Source organism: Chinchilla lanigera, unplaced genomic scaffold (assembly GCF_000276665.1).
Source record: "Chinchilla lanigera isolate Chin_1 unplaced genomic scaffold, ChiLan1.0 scaffold00149, whole genome shotgun sequence".
NCBI lineage: Eukaryota > Metazoa > Chordata > Mammalia > Rodentia > Chinchillidae > Chinchilla > Chinchilla lanigera.
The window spans coordinates 2,562,780-2,563,495 of record NW_004955550.1 but is presented as its reverse complement, the minus strand read 5'-3'; the positions used below and the strand labels follow the sequence as shown (position 1 = coordinate 2,563,495).

The 716-nt window shown below is 43.6% G+C and overlaps 2 gene segments (V, D, J or C); both read right to left on the bottom strand.

Annotated features, from left to right (window-relative positions):
* Positions 1–153, bottom strand: part of LOC102018230 — an 11,621-nt gene extending 11,468 nt beyond the window's left edge. Inside the window, exon 1 of the V gene segment in view lies at positions 128–153.
* Positions 1–591, bottom strand: part of LOC106147379 — a 7,032-nt gene extending 6,441 nt beyond the window's left edge. Inside the window, 2 exon segments of the V gene segment in view lie at positions 3–268; positions 457–591. Of these exon segments, the coding sequence occupies positions 3–268; positions 457–508 (318 nt within the window).
* Positions 592–716: the final 125 nt, after the last annotated feature.

Sequence of the window (716 nt, the reverse complement as noted above, 5' to 3'; positions counted from 1 at the left end):
GCTGAGTCAAGGGACTGGGAGTCTCTAATGTGCAGGGAAACATAGCGGTTGGCTCTGTTGAGATGTGCTCTGAATCTTCCTTCTTCTTGGTCACCATTGGAGTATACAGACATGAGAAACTCCAGACCTTTCCCAGGATGCTGTCGGTACCACCCAATATACTGAGAACTGCTGACCCTATAAGTGCAGTTGAGAGAGGCGATGGCTCTTTCTGCGACACTGAGGGACTCAGGACTCTGTTCCACCTCCTTCTGCTGGCTGCTCACCCCTGTGCAAAAAGACAACAGGCAGAGAAGATTGGTTACGTATTGGGTACTTCCTCTCCAGAGTAGAAATTATCTTTCCAGTGCTTTCCCAACCTCCTGTATTTAGAACGTAAAACCATCAACAGTCTTGGAAGAGATGCTGCTTTACATATGGTACATTATATTCCCATAGAGAAATGTCAAAACTTACAGATAAACTGAAACCACAGGATCACTAGCAAAACATTAAAATTTTCCATCATTCTTTCTCCCTGGTGCACCGAGGATTCAGTTTAAGCCATAAAATAAAGGAAATCTCATCAGACACTTCTAGTTCAGAAAAGCTAAAAAGAGTCTGTTTTTACAATTAGAAAAAATGATGTTCTTTTCAGTACCGCTGCTTCACCTACAAGCCCCTCCCTGTATGTCTCTCTGCCTCTTTCTCTCTCTCTCTGTTTCTCTCTCTCTCTC